Genomic DNA, 21,366 nt, shown 5'->3' on the forward strand with positions numbered 1-21,366 from the left:
TAGGTTAATGAATGAACCAACACGAGTGTTTTGACGGAGGTTTGCAACTGTTGGTGGTGAGGTCAGACGATGTTGTGATGAATGATGTCAGGTCGCATGTGCTTGGCAAAGCTTGGCTCGCGGCTGACGACCCCGGGGAAACGATCGTCGGTCTGTGCTACAGTGGTCATTTTGCTCAGTCAGAATTCCAGCAGTATAAACCCACTCGATACCAGTGCCAGTGAACGCGAGAATGAGGCATACGACGAAGCAAAAGACGCGCACGACAAGCCAAAAGACCATCACGACTGATCAAGAAAGCGGATGTCATCCACACCTTGCCCCCTGTGCCCAAGGTATTACCGTCGCGCGGGACATCTTGCAAGACATATTTACCGGCATCATGGCGGTGACGATGCGCCTGAGGACGAGCGTTTAGAAGACGAAACTACGCTGCCAGACGCCGGGCCTGGTACGCTTACTCTGGTAATTGATGGCTCGGACGATTCTACAGACTCAGAAGCCGACTCTGAGGTGGAATCCGACTTTGACCCTGACTCCGACGACGATGGCCCTGCGGCGATCGCCCCCCCGATCTCAGAGCAAGCTGACGATAATCAAAGGGCCACAGCATACCTACCCAACAGTGGACAAAGACTAGGGCGGATCCAGGGCTATCGGGACTATATGGAAGAGAATTGGAAGCCCTGGGCACCGTTCAAAGACGAGGCGGAATGGAGATTGGCTCGTTTCTTTATCGAGCACAAGCTGGCCACCTCTACATCAATTGACGCCTACTTCAATGAGGGGTTGCACAAGACGACAAAGAACGAGCGTTCCTTTCAGTCCGCTTATACTTTCCAGAACCAGCTCGACAAAATGACGGGCTCCCCACCTAACTTTCAATACGGGACCGTCGGGGACGGCTTTGGAAGAACGACCGACTTATATTACAGGAATCCGGTCGAATGCGCGAGGTATCTCTTGGGTCAACGTTGCTACAAGTCGAGCATGGTTTATCGGCCGGAGAGGGTTTACGACGCGGACGGATATCAACTCTTTCCCGAGATGCATACAGCGGACTGGTGGTGGAATATGCAGGAAAGACTTCCTACCGGGGCCACGATTGTCCCGATTATCTGCAGCTCCGACGTCACGCATCTGACAAACTTCTCCGGAGACAAGAAGACCTGGCCGATATATATGACGATAGGCAATATACCGGGAAAAGTACGATCCAAGCCGTCGACCAAGGCGCATTTGCTACTCGCACTATTGCCAATACCTCCTAAAATAATTGGCGACGCGAAGTCAAAGGGGAGACTCCGGTCCTGGGCGGCGGAGACGCTGAGGAGAGTCATGTCAGTTATACTGCAGCCTCTGCTGCACTTTGACCAAAGGCTCGGCGTCTTAATGGGCTGCTCAGACGGGTACGAGAGACGTTGTTGGCCGATTCTGACGGCATGGCTTTCGGACCACATGGAGAGCTGCAATATTCTGAATACCAAGTTCAACTTGTGCCCCAAGTGCGAGATACCCGTCAATAGACTGGGCGAATACGAAGCCGAACCGCTCAAGACCTACCCTCATGATCAGGACGAATACAAGAGAATGTATCGTCAGTACAGGGCGCTGAAGGTACTGGAGAATCCGACGAGAGACGAAAGGCGGGAGCTGAAGACCCTGACCAAGTGGTTCGATTCTCGTGGTTTACGACCTCTGTACAACCCTTTCTGGAATCTCCCCTTCGTCCAAGCCTACGACCTCCATAAGCCAGACATGCTGCACGTGGTATACTTGGGAATCCTGAAACATCTTATGGAGTGGCTGGAAGACTTCCTGAAGGAACATGGTCGTTTGGATGAATTCAACGCCATATGGACGCGTATGCCACCTTACCCTGGATTTACCCCACCGACGAAGCCTTATCAAGCAGTCAGTCAATGGCAAGGGAAGGAGATGCGTAATTTTCAGAAAATAATCTTACCAGCCCTGGCGTCTGCCCTCAGGAATCCGTCATCTGCCCAGGCAGAGCCATTCAAGAAAGCCTTTCAATGCGTCCGGGCATTGGTCGACTGGGCACTAGTCGCCCAGCATCGTTCTCATAACGAGCTGACGATAGAAATGTTGGATAATTACCTAAAGGCTTTCTATAGGACGAAGGATATCTTCAGGAAATATCGCGCGACTAGAGAGACTGACAGACTTGTGGCGGAACGACGGAGGGAATTGCGCGGGGAATACGACGTCGAGTTAGCAGGCCTAAACGACTCTTTAGGCCAAAGACGAAGGGTTATCGCAGACCAAAGGCTAAATCTCCAGGCGGAAACCGACGAGATCTTGCGAGCAGAATCCCACTTCAACTTCCCCAAGATACACCTCATGGGCCATTTCGCAGAGCACATTCGTCAATACGGCAATATTCCGGACTATTCGACGGAGTCTTGCGAGTCAGCCCACAGGGATCAGATCAAAATACCGTATCGTCGGAGCAATCGCGTCGATCCCGCAATGCAGATACTTCGGACGTTTAACCGTGATTATACGTTTTCCATTTGCGAATTAAATCTTCTACAAATTGCCCGGGACGGTTTTTTCGACCACTGAGCTTGTCGGCAATCTCGACGTCTTAGAGCCACGTCTGAGGAGGAGGATGCAAGCTGCAAGACGGGATCTTAGAGACCCTCAGTACGACCCGGCGTTTCAAGCGCAGGATATCGCGCCATTGGTCTATTTACCAAGCGACACCAGGGTGGAGAAGAGGTGGGTCAAATGCCCGGTCAAATTAACAAATGTCGGTAGTGTAGATATCGCAGGTGCTACAAAGAGACTGGGGTATTACATCCGGCGGTATTTCAGGAGGGAGCTATGTCTTGGATACGAAGATATGCCCGAAGACATCAATAGCTGGCGGGTAAACACATTCAAACAGCTCAACGTACCCGTCCTTTTGCACGGCGAGGGCGACGAGAGTACAATTCACACACTTCGTACGATGGGAACGTCGGGTTACAGACGGGGAAACGCGCGCAACGACTGGGTCTGGTTTCGTCAAAAGCCAGCTGACCTGGAGGCTTTGCAGGGTTTATGCCCAGCAAGGCTGCTTGCGGTCTTTAAGCTCAGGGACCCAAGACGAAGGAGGGCCAGACTTCTGGCTGCGATACAACCATTGAAGCCGGACTTCAATGGATGTAACGGGGACTATGGGCGTAGGAACTATGAAGCCAAGGAATACAACCGAGGCAAAGACGTGGACGTAGGAGGTTCGTGGACTATGGACTATGGGGCCGAAGGGTACACCTAAGGCAAGAACGGGGACTGTGGACTATGGATGGTTGTACCTGGTCTAGTATACCGGGTAAACCCTATGACGTAGTGCGAACCAAATAGTGTTCGTAACTGTAAAGTACAGAGGTTGCATAAAGAGAAAAGAAGAAGAGAAAGAAACAAAGAATCACAAGACAACGCCCCCCTTATATATCCATACCCAATCCTAATGCTGACTCATACCCTCACATAACAGAAACAGAAAGAACATAATAGAAACCCACTGTACAAATCCCAACCACATTATATAACCCTTCCTCTTCGTACCCCAACACCTCGCATAACCAAACCACATGGCTGCCGTTACAGACCACTCCCCCCTCTAAGGCCTACCTCCTGGTAGGCTTAGGCTTCCGTGGGTAACGTTCATGGAATCGTTTAATAATATCGGGCGAATGTTCGACGTCCGACAATGGTTGCCAAGAAGCTTCATTATATCCGACATATTTTACTAAATATTCGAATCTCCCTCGGCGCTCCCTCGAATCCAAAATATCTTCAACCTCCCACTCCTCCTGTCCTTCGATTTCAACTGGGGGTGGAGGTAGTTGTTCCTGACCGGGCAAGGGATCATCGACTGCGGGCGACAATAACGAAAAGTGGAATACCGGATGTATTTTCATCGAACGAGGAAGTTCTAATTCATAGGCATAGGGATTGACAATTCGTTTCACAACATACGGTCCAATACGTTTCCAATCGAGTTTCTTCGATGGTCGTTTGGTGAGAACATGGTTGGTCGATAAGAAAACTTTATCCACCACACGATAGTGAGGTGCTGGAGTCCGATGTATATTGGCGGACTCTTCTTGAATCCTTTGCGTTCGAAATAATTCATCCTTTAGAAAATCTAATATGTCCTTCATTTCCCTTGCAATACTATTGGCCTGATCCTCCGCTGTCGTCCTACCATATTCCAAAGTACCAAAAGACATTCTTGGATTCCTCCCTAAGTTGGCGTAAAATGGAGAGATTCTCGTCGTTTCCGAAGCATGGTTATTCGTTGCAAACTCGGCCATTGGTAACCATCGAACCCAGTCGTCCTGTTGATAAGAAACATAACTTCGAAGGTATTGTTCCATCACAGCATTAATTCTTTCCGTGTAACGGCAACTATGGATTTCGGTTAGGTGATGAATTGGAACGGGAAGGGGAGGTATTGCGTAGTCGGATTAGGATTTGTAATTGGAGTTTCTGTTATGTTCTTTTAGTTTCTGTTACGCGAAGGTATTAGTCATCGTTGGACTATGGTTGGATATATAAGGAGGCGTTGTCTTGTGTCTTTATATGTTTTCTCTGTTTCCTTCTTTCTTTACGCAACCTCTGTATTTATTCCACGAATACTACTTTTGTTCTACGCTACGTCATAGGGCTCATCTTGGATCTCAAATCAGGATTGAACCGCCTCATAGTCCATAGTTACGAACATCTTCTACTACGTTCTTGCTTCGGTTGTATTCCTTGGCACTATAGTCCATCGTTCATAAACCCACGTTATACGTAGGTTGCGTCCCCTCTCGCCAACCAATACAACACTATAGTTTACGATGTCGGGACACGCTACTATTGATTATCAACAGCTCAGCAACAGCCTCCGAACCTTTTTTCAAGAACATCCACAGGTCAATGATGTTATCGGAGCCGAAGCCTATGCACTTCTCCAACAGTGTCAACATGGTCTTGCTCAGTATGCAACGGATTTACAAGAGATAGAAGCGGAGGCTGAAAGGGCGAGAAGAATGTTTGAACGAGATCTTGCTGCTGCCCGAGCCCAACAAACTGCTGTCCAAGCTGTTGCCCCTGAGGGAGCACCTGTCGGAGACAATGCTCCACCTGCACCCCCAGTACCACTCACTACAGATACTACCTATCGGTCAGAAAAGCTTCCGGATCCTGAGGTGTTCAGGGGGAATCGTGATCGAGAAAGACTACACCTATTCAAGCAACAAATGAAAATCAAGCTATTGGGAAATGCCGATCGCTACCCCACCCTACAGTCGAAATTATCCTATGCATTCAGTAGATTGGAAGGCGTTGCTGCCAATCAGTTCTTACAGTATGTCGGGGAAGGAGAGATTACCTTGCCCTCTATGATACGATTTTATGAGATATTGGACACTGCTTTTGGGGACCCCGATCGGATGCGTACGGCTAGGAAGAACCTTCGGAACATCCACCAACGAAATCGAACGTTCGCCGACTATTTCGCTGAGTTTCAACGGTATGCTGCTGAGTCGGGTATGGACGAAGCCTCTCGGATCGAGGCTTTGATGGAAGGTATTAATGGGGAACTCGATGAATCAATGATACACCATGACACTCCTGCGACGGTAGATGCCTGTGCGACACTCTTACAACGGTTGGATAATCGTCGTCGTGCGGCGGAGGCTAAACGAGGAAATAAAAAGCCTTGGAGTGTTACTACTACCCCGGCTCCTCGTCCCCCACCAGTAAATCCTGTTCCTGCTCCCTGTGCTGCCGCCCCAGCCGCTAATGTACCTGCTACGGAAAGTCATCCCTCGTCCCGTCCGGGAGGTGATGTACCAATGGATCTGTCTGGAGGACGTCGTCGCCCCTCTCCTGCCGAAAGAAATGCCTGCTACGGAAAGTCATCCCTCGTCCCGTCCGGGAGGTGATGTACCAATGGATCTGTCTGGAGGACGTCGTCGCCCCTCTCCTGCCGAAAGAAATGCCCGCTTAGTTGAGGGCCGATGTTTCTATTGCGGAGGTGTTGGGCATATGGTTAGGGATTGCCCCCAAGCGAGGGCAAGTGGAAATCAACCAAGAAGACCTGTGATGAGGGGAGCAGCATTGACGGTGGAGGAAAATGATGGAAGTGATAATGAGTCGGCAAAAGATTTGTCCCTGCACTAAGTGGCTTAGCACAGGGACCGTTTAGGGATTTTTCTAGGATGTGTATTTCTGGTTTTTCGGTATCAGAGGAGGAAATGGATGGAAATCAACTTGTAGTAACTTGTTCGATTTCACAAAATAAAAATTCTTTCATCCCCACCTACGCTCTTATTGATACCGGAGCATCAGGATACGCTTTCATTGATGAATCTTTTGTACGCCACAATAATCTTACAATGACCCCCCTCAAAATACCTCGCCATGTGGACGTTATAGACGGAAGACATATTAAATCAGGGAAAATTACCCATATTGTCGATGTCTCGCTGGACATTCATGGTCATAGAGAGACTGCGCCATGTTTTGTAACAAAGTTAGGACATTATCCGATTGTGATGGGGATACCTTGGATGCGACGTCATGACGTTACGATTCGACCAAAGGAAAACCTACTTATTTTTGATTCTCGAAGCTGTTGTCAACACTGTTCACTTGATGGGACTACAGTTATTGTTCATGGCATCTCGATTCCTTTACCGGAACACCATACAGTTATCGTTTCAGCAACCGAGAAATCTACCATTGACATTAAACAACTAGTACCAAAGGAATTTTACCGTCATCTCCATATGTTCGAAGAATATGACGCTTCAATTCTTCCACCACATCGACCATCCCATGATATCGAAATAGTATTAGAAGAAGGCAAACGACCACCATATGGACCTATATATGGGTTGTCTCAAATCGAGTTGAAAGCACTACGGGAATATCTTGACGAAAATTTACCTAAAGGATTTATTCGGGCTAGTGAGTCACCAGCGGGAGCACCTATATTGTTTGTAAAGAAAGACGATGGAACCCTTCGACTTTGTGTTGATTATCGAGGTCTAAATGCAATTACAATCAAGAATCGATACCCACTACCATTGTTAAAGGAAACTCTAGCCAAGTTGTCAAGAGCACAATACTATACTAAGTTGGATTTACGCTGGGGATATAATCAAATCAGAATAGCGAAAGGGGACGAACGGAAGACGGCATTCCGGACTCGATATGGACATTTTGAATATACAGTAATGCCGTTTGGATTAGCTAACGCCCCTGCTACCTTTCAACATTGGATCAATGATATCTTACGTCCCTACCTCGATCAATTCGTAACGGCATATTTAGACGATATCCTTATCTACTCCGAGACTCTATTAGAACATAAAGAACATATTCAAAAGGTTCTAAAGGTACTTGATGAGAATCATGTTCACCTTAAACCTGAAAAATGTGAATTTATGGTTCAAGAGACGAAATATCTTGGTTTGATTCTTACCCCGAATGGGAATAGAATGGACCCAAGGAAAGTTATCGATGTTTTGGAATGGTCTACACCGATGAATCTCCATGATGTTCAAGTATTTCTAGGATTTGCAAATTTCTATCGACGATTCATTCTAGGATATTCGAAAATTGTTGCTCCACTTACAGCCTTGACCAAGAAAAACGTTAAATTTGAATGGACGGATGATAGGGAGGAAGCATTTCAAACTTTGAAAAAGATGTTTACCACGGCACCGACACTAGTTCATTTTAATCCGGACTGAAAGATTGTGATAGAAACCGATGCGTCTGATTATGTTTCAGCAGGAATCCTATCTCAACGAGACGACGAAGGAATCCTACATCCAGTTGCTTTCTTCTCTAAGAAACATTCTCCTGCAGAGTGCAACTATGAAATCTATGATAAAGAACTTTTAGCAATCATACGATGCTTTGAAGAATGGCGACATCACCTGGAGGGAGCTCAATTCCCAATCGAAGTTTTTAGCGACCATCGAAATCTTGAATATTTTATGACAACAGAATTGTTAAATCGCCGACAAGCGCGGTGGTCCGAATTCCTTTCACGCTTCGATTTCGTTATACAATTTCGGCCAGGAAAACAAGGAGCGAAACCAGATGCATTGACTAGAAGGTCAGGTGACCTACCTAAAGAGGGGGATGAACGGTTGATGCATCAGAGTCAGGTGATTTTGAAGCGAAAAAATTTAGATATCAAGCTAAGTTTGTTCGCGGGTTCTTTGTCAAATGAATCCGCTGAAGGAGCGTTTACTGTAGAGGAGTTATTTTCAAAAGCTTACCAAGTTGATAGTTTCCCAAACAAGATCCTCGCTATGCTTCGGAACGGCATTCGCCATTCGAATAAAATTTCACTTGCCGAATGTACGGAAGATAACAACGGTCGGCTACTTTATCGAGGCGCGCTATATGTACCAGACGACAATGACCTTCGACTAAGGCTTTTAAAAGAACATCATGATAAACCATCCGCAGGACATCCGGGTAGGGCAAAGATATTGGGACTTCTAAACCGAGAATATTATTGGCCACAAATGCGAAAGGATGTCGACCAGTACGTTAGGAATTGCAATGTATGTACTCGTAGTAAGGCACCACGCAACGCACCTTATGGAGTACTCCGTCCTATGCCGATACCTGAGGGACCGTGGATGGATATATCGATGGATTTTGTTACCGATCTTCTTGAAAGCGATGGATACAATGCAATCTTGGTTGTGGTGGATAGATTAACTAAAATGCGACATTTAATACCAACGATTAAAGAGGCAAATTCAAAGGAAGTAGCAAGGCTATATATTGATAATGTTTGGAAGCTACATGGATTACCTGATACTATTGTATCTGATCGAGGGACACAGTTCGTTGCGGAGCTTTGGAAATCGCTTTGTGATCGGTTGGAAATATCACCGAAATTCTCTACCGCATTTCATCCTCAGACAGATGGACAGACGGAAAGAATTAACGCCGTAATGGAACAATACCTCCGAAGCTATGTATCTTATCAACAGGATGATTGGGCTCGATTGTTACCAATGGCCGAATTCGCGACAAACAACCATACTTCGGAAACAACAAAAGTCTCTCCTTTTTATGCTAATTCGGGAAGAAATCCAAGGATGACTTTCGGTCCTTTGGAACATGGTCGAACGACAGCGGAAGACCAAGCTAATAGCATTGCACGGGAAATGAAAGAGATAGTGGGATTCCTAAAAGACGAGATGTTCCGAGCACAAAGAATACAAGAAGAAGCCGCCAATGCGAACCGAACTCCAGCCCCTCGCTACAATTTGGGAGATAAAGTTTTCCTATCGACACTCCATATTCTAACGAAGTGACCTTCCAAGAAGTTCGATTGGAAACGTATCGGACCCTATAACATTAAGCGGATTGTTAACCCCTATGCTTACGAATTGGAACTTCCTCGATCGATGAAAATACATCCAGTATTTCATGTCTCATTATTGTCTCCTGAAGCAGGTAATCCTCTACCTGGACAACAACAGTCGCCACCACCTCCGGTTGAGATCGAAGGAGAGGAAGAATGGGAAGTTGAAGATATTTTGAATTCAAGGGAACGAAGAGGAAGGTTTGAGTACTTGGTACGATATACAGGATATGATGAAGCCTCCTGGCAACCATTATCAGACCTTAAACATTCACCTAATATTGTCAAACGATTCCACGAGCGTTATCCAGAGAAACCTAAGCCTACCAGGAGGTAGGCCTTAGAGAGGGGCGTGGTCTGTAACGGCAACTATGGATTTCGGTTAGGTGATGAATTGGAACGGGAAGGGGAGGTATTGCGTAGTCGGATTAGGATTTGTAATTGGAGTTTCTGTTATGTTCTTTTAGTTTCTGTTACGCGAAGGTATTAGTCATCGTTGGACTATGGTTGGATATATAAGGAGGCGTTGTCTTGTGTCTTTATATGTTTTCTCTCTTTCCTTCTTTCTTTACGCAACCTCTGTATTCTACTTGCTCGCTAAGGCTCGCAAAACTTTCTGACAATTAATCTCGCTTCAAAAACACTTTATTTTACTCCTCTCGGTTTACCCTGGTATACCATACCAGGCTGAGCCACTTTGTCCCCGATCGTATGGTCGCGTTTTGTTGTTCCAAGCGAAAGAAACACCACGAAAACTGGCTTCTAGCGAAAAATTCACCAGCCTTGACCTCCCGAAAGGAAGGAAAAGAAACTTATCCGAAACATCTCTCTACGCCGCCAGAAGAACTGGACACTCAGTTATGTCGCAGCAAGCTTCGCTCCAGTCCTTTTTCACCCAGTCTTCCCAGCAAGGGACAGCCCCCTCGCAGATCAGGAACACTCAGGTTCCCGACCCAACCCCATCCGGAGCTCAGGAACAGGAATTCTCCTCGACCTTTGCAACAGAATCCGACTACAACGACCCCTACCAACCGAGAGTCGACTACCTCTACCCGAGCATTGTCCCCCAGGATACTCACACCCAGACGGACCTGAACTATATTACCTGGGCCATCAGACATGCCACCAGCCGAATCTGCCCACCCACCGACAGGATTGAAATCCTCGAAGAGCAAACAACCACACTCCGGAGAACAGTGGATACACTGAGGCACCAAATCGAGGCGCAGACAACTATGATCACCAGTATGCACTCGGCGATCCATCTTCTCCTCAACAAACAACCACAATCGCAGCAACCGCAACAACCACAACAAAACCAACAACAGCAACAACAACAACAACAGCGAAAACAACAACCGCAGGGACAGAGAATACCCCCTCCAGCGGTCCCTCAAACAATTCCCCAAGCAGCGCCTCAGGCAGCCCCTCAGGCCCCCCCACCCGCACCCCCCCAACAAGCCCCACCCCGTGGATGGAAAGCAGGCACCTGGGCCGCTGTGGCCTCGGCACCCGGTCCTGCTCAAGGAAGTTTCCAGGTTGTTGAGAGAAGAAAGAAGTCCGCAAAGCCAAAAGCGGACCCCCTCTTCAAGCCCGAATATACCAAAATCAACAGAGAAATCATTGTTGAAACCACTGCCCCATCCGACGTCAACCCCTCCGAGATCAGGACCCTAGTTAATGCAAGAATTCAGGACGAATCCTGCCACTTCATCTCAGCAAGGAGAACACCCAAGGATAATTTTATCCTGGAAACTAAGTTTGTCACCCCAGCAACAAAGGCAATGGAATACGCCAAAGAAATTGAGGAGGCTCTCCTCACCCTACAAGTACCAGTCGCCATCATCCGGGCAAATTCCAAATGGTCAAAGTTCCTCATTCACGGAATCCCCACAACGATCGGAGAAGGCGCCGAGGCAGGACAACTGGTAGCATCCGAAATTAGAAGCAACTATGGAGAGAACTTCCAACTTGCCCAGATTCCCCGCTGGATCTCCAGAGCAGAGACACGAATGGAGAAAACCCACTCATCAATGGTTATTGCGCTCCCAGGACAAGTTACAATGGAAACATTAGGAGTTAAGTTCCTATCCCTCTTTAACCGAAGCTGCCACATTGAGGCCTTCCTCCCAACCTTCCCAGACACCCAGTGCGCAAAGTGCCTCGAATACGGTCATCGCCAGGAGAAATGCAAAAACAATGGGAGATGCGGTCATTGTGCCGGAGATCACCTCACCAGCTTCCACCCATGCAATCAATGCCAGGGAGGATACAGATGCACCCACACCCCAATCAGATGCCTGAACTGTAAAGGAATCCATAAGGCCTCCGACCCAGCATGCCCCGAGAGAGTCAAACGCCGATTCCTCAATAAAGGAAAGGAAAACGCCCCACCCGCCCAAGACCCACCGGCCGCACCCGTTCAAGAGTTGCTTCCGATAGTTCAAGTACCAGCCACTGCCCCAGTCGGAGCCACACCCGTTCCCGAAGACGACCAACCCATGACAAATAATGCTTAGGCCTCGAACCACCGCGCTCGCACACCAACTCAATTGTGCACGGAGCGAACTCATTACCAAGGCGGCGGTAGAAGAAGCGGAAACAGACTCTAACATTTATTTCCTATTACTACAAGAACCATGGACCTCAGCAGAGGGATACCCACCAGAATCAAATCTCTTTTATATTTTTACGGCCAGCAACACCAATACAAAATGTGCAACATACGTCCGCAAACATGCCAATCTCAAACCAAAACACCATTACACACACGATAATTTTATAGTATCGATCACGGTAGAAATCCAAACCAAAAAAACCCAAATCCTAAACATATACTCCCCGGGCCGAAGCGGCCCCTTCGCGCAAATAGCAAGTACAATCCAAACCCTTGATAACTGTCTAGTAATGGGAGACTTCAACTGCCACCATCAAATGTGGTACGGAGTAAATTCACAGGAATACAGAAACAACATTCGAGCAGACCGCGTCAATGGCGCACGGCTAAAACGATGGATAACCCGACAGAAACTGACCCTCCTGAACGAACCAGGCGTCTTTACGCACTTCCCCAGAGACAGAGGGAAAAGGCCCACAACCATCGACCTGGCATTTGTAAAAGGCCCAATACTCGACCACAACCTACGATGGAGTACTGAACCCTACGGAGCGGGCTCAGACCACGGAAGAACCTCCGTCCACTTACACCTGGAAAAACCACCTTTCGTGCCAAGACGAATGTGGCGACAAACAGACTGGAAGCTATTGGAGAACCATATGTCAAACATCTCCATCCCTGCAGAGGCATGGGAAACCAAGGAACACACGGAACAAACTGTCGATTTCTTCCTAGAACTGGTCAGGTCAACAGTCAGCATAGTAACACCACTCTCGAAGGAGGGGGTAAGAGCCAACTCCTGGTGGTCAGATGAGATGAAACAGATGAAGGCAAGGGTAAACGCAGCAGAAAGGAAGGCGAGAAATACAAGGAAACCCAACCACGTGGAGGAACACCGGAAGGCTTGCAGAGAGTGGACAGTCATGATCCGGAAAGCTAAAGCGGACCAGCGGGAAAAGACGATGAATGAGGCGAAAGGTAGTGAAGTCTGGAGAGTCCTAAGCGTAGGAAAGAGACGAGACACAATCATACCAACTATACAAGGTGAAGAAACGTTTGCGGGGAAGTGTCAAGCTCTAAGAGCCCAACTTTTCCCCTCGAAACGGACGTCCCCCGACCATCCCCCCTTGAACATTAGACCCCCCTCTTTTGACCTTAGCGACACCTTCGACATAGTCACCCCCGAAGAACTTAACAAAGCAATCGACTCCTGCCCAGCGCACTCGGCGACCGGCCCGGATGGCATCCCTTATACCTTCATTAAAGCTATAGTCAAAGCAAACACAACTCTAATCCAAGACATGTTCTCCGCTATGCTCCGGCACGGTGTACATCCAGCGGAATGGAAAATAGCTAAGTGTATCCCGATCCCGAAACCCGGTAAAGCAAATTATCATGAAGCAAAAGCCTACCGGCCCATTTCCCTTCTACAATGTTTCAGCAAAATCCTGGAGAAGATAGTGGCCCAGAGACTCTGCACCGCTGGAGAAATCCTAGGCATACTCTCAGCAAACCAATTCGGAGGAAGACCAACCATCTCGGCAATCGATGCCCTCCTGAGAACCTTGACACCAATACAACAAAACCTACTACTAAAAAATAGCACCGGAATCGCCCGGCGAGATAGACCAGCGATCCTAACCAACGACATCCAAGGAGCATTTAATTGTGTCGACCACCTACTCCTCGCGGAAATCATGCACCAACAAAAATTCCCCATCTATCTGACAGAATGGTGCAAGGAATTCAACACCGGCAGAAAACTACAGTTCCAATTCAACCACGAGCTAGAGGAACCACAGCCCTATGATTCTGGAGTACCGCAAGGTAGCCCCATATCTCCGGTACTATTCATGATCTATGCCGGAGTAATTCTGGACCCAACTAGCAGCCCAAAAGAGATGGACACAACTTACATCGATGACGATGCGTTGGTGCAAATATCCAAAACACCAGGCTTTACAATTAAGAGAATGGAGGAACGAATGAGAGAAAGACTAATTAAAGCTGAGCCACTCCAAATCAAATACGACCCGGATAAATCCGATCTGATCTTCTTCCGGCCCACCACATCATCCACACAACAACCACGACTTCCAGTCAAAGTTAACAACACCGATATATACCCCAAGGAGAGGCTGAAATATGTAGGAGTCTGGATAGATCCAACCCTCTCCTTCCGGCCCCATATCGAAGCAGCAATCGCAAAAGGCCTAAAAGCCCTCCACCAAATCCGAAACACCGCCCGCCTGCCAGGGACAACAGTTAAGACAGTTCATCATCTAATAACACAGGGCTTCCTTCCAAGCCTGCTCTACGGATCTGAGGCCTGGTGGACTGGCGCAGACCACATTATTAGATCACTAGAACCACTATACAACGAAGCTGCCCGGATTATCACGGGCCTACCTCGATGGACCAAGAGAGCTAAACTCCTCCGAGAAGCAGGACTACCCCCCCTAGAATACCTCCTAACATATCGCTCAAGAAAGTACGGAACCAGAATACTCTGCACCGAGGCAACCCACCCCAACAATGAATCCCTAATTGAGCTCCTCCCATACAGAGAAGCAAATATCAAAGGGACAGGTCTACACCGAATCGCTTCCCTCCTACTCCCATATCAAACCCCCGGAAATGCGAGAGACAAGTGGAACCAAAACAAACTACTACGCGACCACCTGTTGGAAGAATGGAATACACAACCAATACCGGACTACCATCACCGGGGGGAGTTCCGCCCCCCTTCCAAGATTGCGAAACTCACCCTAACGGAGGCGAAAAAAGTTTTTCGAATCCGGTGCCAAACTACCCGAATCGATAAACACGCGGTATATACAGACCCCGAACCATGCCAGTGTGGTATGGAAAACTCAGCGAAACACACACTCATGGAATGCCCAGCGTGGGCTCGAATCCGTGCCCCCCTGATAGAAAAGATCCCCGGAGCGATGACCTGGGAAAACTGGATGTTTACAAACTTGAAAACGGACCTTATCTTACAATTTGCAAAAAACTCTCAACTCTCGAAGTGGTACGAGTCGGCGGAAGCGGAGGTGGACCTAGAAGAGGGGATGGAAGGAAATGATTAGGGACGGGATTAGGAAAGGGCGGTTTCCTTTTACCTTTTTAACTTTGGTTTTACTTTGTTTTGATGGATCCAGCGCCCGAGTTCGCTGAGATATGTTATTTCTCCTTATCGTTGGGTTGTTTCTGGTCGAATGTCGTTCTGGAATTTCCTTATTTCTTGTTGATGATCGTTCGTGTTCGCTTTTGTTCTTGGTTGTTTGTTCGTGTTTGTTGTTTTTCTTTCCTTTCGTTCTTCTGTTTGGTTTGTGTTTTAGGCGGTCGGGTCGGTGTGCGATAAGTCTTGTACTTCAAAGCAATATAAGTTTCTTCTTCTTCTTCTGTATTCTACTTGCTCGCTAAGGCTCGCAAAACTTTCTGACAATTAATCTCGCTTCAAAAACACTTTATTTTACTCCTCTCGGTTTACCCTGGTATACCATACCAGGCTGAGCCACTTTGTCCCCGATCGTATGGTCGCGTTTTGTTGTTCCAAGCGAAAGAAACACCACGAAAACTGGCTTCTAGCGAAAAATTCACCAGCCTTGACCTCCCGAAAGGAAGGAAAAGAAACTTATCCGAAACATCTCTCTACGCCGCCAGAAGAACTGGACACTCAGTTATGTCGCAGCAAGCTTCGCTCCAGTCCTTTTTCACCCAGTCTTCCCAGCAAGGGACAGCCCCCCCGCAGATCAGGAACACTCAGGTTCCCGACCCAACCCCATCCGGAGCTCAGGAACAGGAATTCTCCTCGACCTTTGCAACAGAATCCGACTACAACGACCCCTACCAACCGAGAGTTGACTACCTCTACCCGAGCATCGTCCCCCAGGACACTCACACCCAGACGGACCTGAACTATATTACCTGGGCCATCAGACATGCCACCAGCCGGATCTGCCCACCCTCCGACAGGATTGAAATCCTCGAAGAGCAAACGACTACACTCCGGAGAACAGTGGACACATTGAAACATCAAATCGAGGCGCAGACAAACATGATCACCAATATGCACTCGGCGATCCACGCGCTCCTCAACAAACAACCACAACCGCAGCAACCGCAGCAACCGCAACAACAGCAACAACAGCAACAACAGCGAAAACCACAACAACCGCAAGGACAGAGAATGCCCCCTCCAGCGGTCCCACAAACAGTTCCCCAAGCAGCGCCACAGGCAGCTCCTCATGCCCCCCCACCCGCACCCCCCCAACAAGCCCCACCTCGTGGATGGAAGGCAGGCACCTGAGCCGCCGTGGCCTCGGCACCCGGTCCTGCCCAAGGAAACTTCCAGGTCATCGAGAGGAAAAAGAAGTCCGCAAAGCCAAAAGCGGACCCCCTCTTCAAACCAGAGTACACCAAAATCAACAGGGAGATCATTGTTGAAACTACTGCCCCATCCGACGTTAACCCCTCCGAGATCAGGACCCTCGTCAATGCAAGAATCCAAGACGAGTCCTGCCATTTTATCTCAGCAAGAAGAACACCCAAGGACAACTTCATCCTGGAAACAAAATTTGTCACCCCTACAACAAAGGCAATGGAATATGCCAAAGAAATTGAGGAGGCCCTCCTCACCCTACAGGTACCGGTTGCTGTCATCCGCGCAAACTCTAAATGGTCAAAGTTTCTCCTCCATGGAATCCCCACAACGGTCGGGGAGGGTATTGAGGCGGGACAATTGGTAGCATCAGAAATCAGAAGCAACTACGGAGAGAACTTCCAACTTGCCCAGGTTCCCCGCTGGATCTCCAGGGCAGAAACTCGAATGGAGAAAACCCACTCATCAATGGTCATCGCGCTCCCAGGACAAATTACAATGGAAACACTAGGAGTCAAATTCCTATCTCTTTTCAACCGAAGCTGCCATATCGAGGCCTTCCTCCCCACCTTCCCGGATACCCAGTGTGCGAAGTGCCTCGAATACGGCCACCGCCAGGAGAAATGTAAGAACAATGGGAAATGCGGCCACTGCGCCGGAGATCACCTCACCAGTTTCCACCCATGTAATCAATGCCAGGGAGGATATAGATGCACCCACACCCCAATCAGATGTCTGAACTGTAAAGGAATCCATAAGGCCTCCGACCCGGCATGCCCTGAAAGAGTCAAACGCCGATTCCTCAACAAAGGAAAGGAAAACGCCCCACCCGCCCAAGACCCACCGGCCGCACCCGTCCAAGAGTTGCTTCCAATAGCTCAAATACCAGCTACCGCCCCGGTCGGAGCCACACCCATTCCCGAAGACGACCAACACATGACAAATAATGCCTAGGCCCCGAACCACCGCGCTCGCACACCAACTCAACTGTGCACGGAGCGAACTTATTACCAAGGCGGCGGTAGAAGAAGCGGAAACAGACTCTAGCATTTATTTTTTATTATTACAAGAACCATGGACCTCAGCAGAAGGATACCCACCAGAATCAAACCTCTTTTATATTTTCACAGCCAGCAACACCAATACAAAGTGTGCAACATACGTCCGCAAGCATGCCAACCTCAAACCAAAACACCACTATACACACGATAATTTCATAATATCGATTACGGTAGAAATCCAGAACAAGAAAACCCAAATCCTAAACATATACTCCCCAGGCCGAAGCGGCCCCTTCGCCCAAGTAGCAAGTACAATCCAAACCCTTGACAATTGCCTAGTAATGGGAGACTTCAATTGCCACCACCAAATGTGGTACGGAGTAAATTCACATGAATACAGAAACAATATTCGAGCAGACCGCGTCAATGGTGTACGGCTAAAACGATGGATAACCCGACAGAAACTGACCCTCCTGAACGAACCAGGCGTCTTCACGCATTTCCCCAGAGACAGAGGGAAAAGGCCCACAATCATCGATCTCACATTTGTAAAAGGACCAACACTCGACCACAACCTACGATGGAGCACCGAACCCTATGGAGCAGGCTCAGATCACGGGAGAACCTCTGTTCACTTACACTTGGAGAAACCACCTTTTATACCTAGACGAATGTGGCGACAAACAGACTGGAAGCTATTGGAGAACCACATGTCAAACATTTCCATCCCTGCAGAGGCATGGGAAACTAAGGAACATACGGAACAAACTGTCGACTTCTTCCTAGAACTGGTCAGGTCAACAGTCAACATAGTAACACCACTCTCGAAGGAGGGGGTAAGAGCCAACTCCTGGTGGTCAGATGAAATGAAACAAATGAAGGCAAGGGTAAACGCAGCAGAAAGGAAAGCGAGAAACACAAGGAAACCCAATCACGTGGAGGAACACCGGAAGGTTTGCAGAGAATGGACAGTCATGATCCGGAAAGCAAAAGCGGACCAGCGGGAAAAGACGATGAACGAGGCGAAAGGTAGTGAAGTCTGGAGAATCCTAAACGCAGGAAGGAGAAGAGACACAATCATACCAACCATACAAGGTGAAGAAACGTTTGCGGGGAAGTGTCAAGCTCTAAGAGCCCAACTTTTCCCCTCGAAACGGACGTCCCCCGACCATCCCCCCCTAAACATTAGACTCCCCTCTTTTGACCTTAGCAACACCTTCGACATAGTCACCCCCGAAGAACTTAATAAAGCAATCGACTCCTGTCCAGCGCACTCGGCGACCGGCCCGGATGGCATCCCGTATACCTTTATTAAAGCAATAGTCAAAGCAAATACAACTCTAATCCAAGACATGTTCTCCGCCATGCTCCGGCACGGTGTACACCCAGCGGAATGGAAAATAGCTAAGTGTATCCCGATCCCGAAACCCGGTAAAGCAAACTATCATGAAGCAAAAGCCTACCGGCCTATTTCCCTTCTACAATGCTTCAGCAAAATCCTGGAAAAGATAGTGGCCCAAAGACTTTGCACCGCTGGAGAAATCCTAGGTACACTCTCAGCGAACCAATTTGGAGGAAGACCAACTATCTCGGCAATCGACGCCCTCCTGAAGACCTTAACACCAATACAACAAAACCTACTTCTGAAAAACAGTACCGGAATCGGCCGGCGAGACAGACCAGCGATCCTAACCAACGACATCCAAGGAGCATTCAATTGTGTCGACCACCTACTCCTCGCGGAAATCATGCACCAACAAAAATTCCCTACCTATCTGACAGAATGGTGCAAGGAATTCAACACCGGCAGAAAACTACAGTTCCAATTTAACCACGAGCTAGAGGAACCACAGCCCTATGATTCGGGAGTGCCGCAAGGAAGCCCCATGTCCCCGGTACTATTTATGATCTATGCTGGAGTAATCCTGGACCCAACAAGCAGCCCGAAAGAGATGGACACCACATACATCGATGACGAGGCGCTGGTGCAAATATCCAAAACACCAGGCTTCACAATCAAGAGAATGGAGGAACGAATGAGAGAGAGACTAATAAAAGCCGAGCCACTCCAAATTAAATACGACCCGGATAAATCCGACCTGATCTTCTTCCGGCCCACCACTTCATCTACACGACAACCACGACTTCCAGTCAAAATCAACAACACCGCTATATACCCCAAAGAGAGGCTGAAATATGTAGGAGTCTGGATAGATCCGACCCTCTCTTTCCGGCCCCATATCGAAGCAGCGATCGCAAAAGGCCTGAAAGCCCTCCACCAAATCCGAAACACTGCCCGCCTGCCAGGTATCACAGTCAAGACAGTTCACTATCTAATAACACAAGGCTTCCTTCCAAGCCTGCTCTACGGATCCGAGGCTTGGTGGACTGGCGCAGACCACATTATTAGATCCCTCGAACCACTATACAATGAAGCTGCCCGGATCATTACAGGCCTACCTCGATGGACCAAGAGAGCTAAACTCCTTCGAGAAGCAGGCCTACCCCCTCTAGAACATCTCCTCACTTACCGCTCAAGGAAGTACGGAACCAGAATACTCTGCACCGATGCAACCCACCCCAACAACGAATCCCTGATCGAGCTCCTCCCATACAGAGAAGCAAATATCAAAGGGACAGGCCTACACCGAATCGCCTCCCTCCTACTCCCATATCAAACTCCCGGAAATGCGAGAGATAAGTGGAATCAAAATAAACTACTACGCGACCACCTGTTGGAAGAATGGAATACACAACCAATACCGAACTACCATCACCGGGGGGAATTCCGCCCCCCTCTCAAGATTGCAAAACTCACCCTTACGGAAGCAAAAAAAGTTTTTCGAATCCGGTGTCAAACTACCCGAATCGACAAACACGCAGTATATACAGATCCCGAACCATGCCAGTGTGGCATGGAAAACTCAGCAAAACATATACTTATGGAATGTCCAGTGTGGGCTCGAATTCGCGCCCCTCTGATAGAGAAGATCCCCGGAGCGATGACCTGGGAAAACTGGATGTTTATAAATTTGAGAACGGATCTCATCCTACAATTTGCGAAAAACTCTCAACTCTCGAAATGGTACGAGTCGGCGGAGGCGGAGGCGGACCTGGAAGAGGGTATGGAAGAAAATGATTAGGGACGGGATTAGGAAGGGCAGTTTTCTTTTACCTTTAAATTTCGGTTTTATTTTTCTGTTTTGATGGATCCAGCGCTCGAGTCCGCTGAGATATGTTATTTTTCCTCGTCGTTGGGTTTTCTGGTTGAGTGTTGTTCTGGAATTTCCCTGTTATCGTTTGTGTTTGTTTGTGTTTGCTTTGTTCTTGTTTTTGTTCGTTTGTGTTTGCGTTTGATGTTCTTTCTTTCTTTTGGTCGGTTTGTGTTTTAGGCGGTCGGGTCGGCGTGCGATAAGTCTTGTACTTCAAAGCAATATAAGTTTCTTCTTCTTCTTCTGTATTTATTCCACGAATACTACTTTTGTTCTACGCTACGTCATAGGGCTCATCTTGGATCTCAGATCAGGATTGAACCGCCTCATAGTACATAGTTACGAACATCTTCTACTACGTTCTTGCCTCGGTTGTATTCCTTGGCACTATAGTCCATCGTTCATAGACCCACGTTATATTCCGTTTGTCCATCCGTCTGGGGGTGAAACGCTGTAGAGAACTTTGGCGATATTTCCAAACGATCGCAAAGGGACCTCCAGAATTCCGCAACAAATTGTGTTCCTCGATCAGATACCATAGTTTCAGGGAGTCCATGTAATTTCCAAACATTATCGATATACAACCTCACTACTCCTTTTGAATCCGCCTCTTTAGTTGTAGGGATCAGATGTCGCATCTTGGTTAGTCGATCCACTACCACCAATATCGCATTATATCCATCGCTTTCTGGAAGGTCAGTAACGAAATCCATTGATACGTCCCTCCATGGTCCATCGGGTATTGGCAT

The 21,366-nt window shown here is 48.1% G+C and overlaps 2 protein-coding genes across 2 annotated transcripts; one reads left to right on the top strand and one right to left on the bottom strand.

The window, feature by feature from the left end:
• Positions 1 to 7,760: 7,760 nt before the first annotated feature.
• H6S33_000296 (uncharacterized protein) lies at positions 7,761 to 9,737 on the top strand (the record flags this gene model as incomplete). The annotated part of the gene is made up of 2 exons (XM_044831657.1): positions 7,761 to 9,314; positions 9,360 to 9,737. Coding segments are annotated over 2 exons (1,932 nt in total), but the record flags the coding sequence as incomplete, so codon positions are not given.
• An 11,281-nt stretch (positions 9,738 to 21,018) lies between these two features.
• H6S33_000297 (uncharacterized protein) lies at positions 21,019 to 21,366 on the bottom strand (the record flags this gene model as incomplete). The annotated part of the gene is made up of 1 exon (XM_044831658.1): positions 21,019 to 21,366. The coding sequence occupies one exon, from the start codon at positions 21,364 to 21,366 to the stop codon at positions 21,019 to 21,021; it is 348 nt and encodes a 115-aa protein (XP_044699856.1).

This window comes from Morchella sextelata (assembly GCF_020137385.1).
Source record: "Morchella sextelata strain SCLS chromosome Unknown scls_1, whole genome shotgun sequence".
NCBI classification, from domain to species: Eukaryota; Fungi; Ascomycota; class Pezizomycetes; order Pezizales; family Morchellaceae; genus Morchella; species Morchella sextelata.